The sequence below is a fragment of the Mandrillus leucophaeus genome, unplaced genomic scaffold, assembly GCF_000951045.1.
Source record: "Mandrillus leucophaeus isolate KB7577 unplaced genomic scaffold, Mleu.le_1.0 Scaffold84, whole genome shotgun sequence".
Classification (NCBI taxonomy): Eukaryota; Metazoa; Chordata; class Mammalia; order Primates; family Cercopithecidae; genus Mandrillus; species Mandrillus leucophaeus.
Window position 1 is genome coordinate 5,078,031 of NW_012109141.1, and position 2,988 is coordinate 5,081,018.

Genomic DNA, 2,988 nt, shown 5'->3' on the forward strand with positions numbered 1-2,988 from the left:
CCCTAAAAAACAAAGAGAAAAAAGTGAGGATTCAGATATGTTTGAATGACAAAGCCAGTAAGTTTGACCTAAACCTTTACCCTCATGTTTAAATTGGGTAAGAGACTTTTCCTATCTCTTCCTTTAAGTGACAAAGGAAGAACCATCCCAAATTACAAGTTTCATCTGAAATAGAAACCTTTTCTTTTAAAGGTGTGTAGCTGAAAATTTTCTGGACAGGGTAATCCCAAAATACTACATCCATTGCAGAACTGTGAAATGAATAAACACTCTGCATTTCAAAATAACTAAAAATTATTGAATATAACATCCCTCCCCAACAACCGACTCAAGGAGATAAATTAGCAATGGCAAATTACTTAAAACTTAGCTAAATTTTAAAAACCTATCTTTAAATGGCAGTATACATGAAAGACAATATGACTTCCACATCATTATCTAATATGGTTTAAAATTTTTCTCACATTGTGAGAAAAATTGCTCCACAATTTCCACGATTTTTAAACTAAAGTCATCAAGGGTTCTCTTTATAGTGGGGGTAAGGATTGGTCAAATCCAGCACACTTTTATAGTAACTACATAGAAGAAAAATATAAGTCCAACTTTAAAACAATGTTTTCTTTCTATTAAAATCAATTTAAAACTTTTTATAAACATTAATGTTGCAAGAGAATCCAGTTCATTTATGAAAATTAGTTGACAATCAAGTTCACCCAAGAAAATGCTGACTAAGCTAAAGAAATCACAGATAAAACATTTTACCAAAAGTATAGGTAACACACAAAAAAATGCTATCACAGGAAGCTATGATCATCTAATATTTCTTTAATAATAATTCTAGTTCCATAGGTTTTCATGTTATGCGCCAATTTGTACCCGAGTTCAATTACAGAAAAGGCAACAATTTCTAAATCGGTGGTATACATTTCTTTACAATTTTTTACTGTAAGGCCATTTATTAAAATAGACAAACTATAAGATGAAAATGAAGGCAACAGAAAAATTCAACTTTTCACAACCAAAAGAATTAGCACAACCTTAGAAATAATTTAGAAAAAAGTGTTGTTAAAAGATAAGTTGCAGATCTCCGTTCCATTACCCAAGATTATGTCAAATTCACGATTCTAAATAAATCTTTTTAAAGAGATTAAAAACTCATCTTCAGTGTATAGTAAATTCTGTGTTTTATCACACCAGGTATGTTTATTCAACACTATCTTTTGAAAATGGGCCATTTAAAAAGACATAGCAATTTCCATTCTGTAAGTTTCATTCAGCTTTACTTAGGGTTGAATACACATGAAATGTGCTTTTAATGCATAAAAATCACAGTGGATAGCAGCAAAGGACTGGGGGGAGGGGCATTAGGAGAATTTGATAATTCACATTGTGATTATTCTGCACATTGATGAAAGATAATTCACACCTCTAAAACCTCAAGACTTCCCTTTTTAAAGAACCAAAATAAACCCAAGACACCTTGCTGACATTTCCCGACCCCTAAACAAACTGATGACTCTTTTACACATAAAACTGAAATAGTAATGGCAGCAAAATATTTTGATGGCAATGAAAGTCTGTAAACTGTGTTTCAATCTTTTGTTCTTATTCCCAAAGTGCAAGATGCAGGGTTCTCATCTTTCAGTAGTGCTTCTCCTGTAAATAATCCTTCATTTTGTTTGGCAAAGGCAGTTTCTGAATTAAGTCTATTCTGGTGTACTGACGTATAACAAAACGACACAGGTACTGCAACGAGCGCACCTGCATGAACCGGGACACTGGGTTGGTCAGTCTGACGGGGTAAGTTGCAGATCCAGGCAGCCGAGACCTTGAATAACAAAAAGCTCCATTTTCAGAGTCCCTGATTGAATGCTCAATTAGATCAACTATGGACGTATGTCCTTCCACATCGGGCTGTTCATAAAAGCTAAACCTACCGTTTGAGTGCTCAATTCTAGTGTGAAGTGTTTTACCATGAGAGCGAAAGCTCAAGCTTAAAAGATAACGGTCGTCAGAACTGTCCCGAACAAGAAAAGAACCATCTGGCACGTTTGCTAGCTTCCCTTCTGCCTCCCAACGTGTGATGGGTCCCCAGTACCATCCTTGTTTTGCAAGTTTCTTCAGCTCCTCTGTAAGGCTGGTCACGACCATGGGACCACTACTTTGCACTGAGTCGTACACTCTTGCAACCCCAGGAGCAGAGTTCGGATCAAAATTCAAATGACAGCGCATACTTTCAGCCACGTGGGCTTCTGTGCCAGTGAGTCCACTGAAGTTCCTTTGGATTTGATTATTCTGCATTGGAGGTAGCAATGGTGAGAGTGGAGGGACATCATCGTGACCCGCTCTCGGGCTCTGCAACATGACTCCCGTGGTGCCAATCAACAAGCCATTCACCGACTGATCCACGAAGATCTCTGGGGCGACAACCAGGTCCTGGTCTACCTGACTCTCATCTTCGGGGAAAGCGCGCCCTCCCACGGGAGGAGGAACCGCAGACACTTCCATGGGAGAAGAGCTGTCCAGACAATAGCTCCGCGATCCTTCCAAAGGATACATCCCCTCATCTAAAGGCACAGTATACTGAATGTAGTCCTGAGGCATAAGTCCAATAACGACAGGCACATGTTCATCCAGGTGGAGATGCAGGTCTCCGTTATGAGAAGCCGAGCTCTTCAGGGAATTGGCTTGCTCTTGGCACGCGGTCTCGTTCTGGAGGTCGTGGAAATCCTTCCGGACGCCGTTCAGGGCTGGACTCGGGCTGGAAGAGTGAACCAAGGCCTTGACTCTCACCTCCATCTTGATGCAGGTCTCCTCGGAGTTCGTGGGCCGCAGAGGCCACGGCGTGGGGCTGTAGTGATGGCTGCGGAGCGAGGTGGACCTGATCGGCCTCTGAGCTCTCACGTCTTTAAAGACGATGGGCGCTGAGGAGGAGGAGAAGGTGTCCTCGTCGGCAGAGCTCCCAGAGGGCGTGCCCGCCTTGCCTTT

General features: G+C 40.9%; 1 protein-coding gene across 1 annotated transcript in view; it reads right to left on the bottom strand.

Annotated features, from left to right (window-relative positions):
* Positions 1–808: 808 nt before the first annotated feature.
* Positions 809–2,988, bottom strand: part of SOCS6 (suppressor of cytokine signaling 6) — a 3,483-nt gene continuing 1,303 nt past the window's right edge. Inside the window, exon 2 of the mRNA XM_011968358.1 lies at positions 809–2,984. Within this exon, the coding sequence (XP_011823748.1) occupies positions 1,642–2,984 (1,343 nt within the window). The 3' untranslated portion in view covers positions 809–1,641. The remainder of the gene's footprint in view (positions 2,985–2,988) is intronic.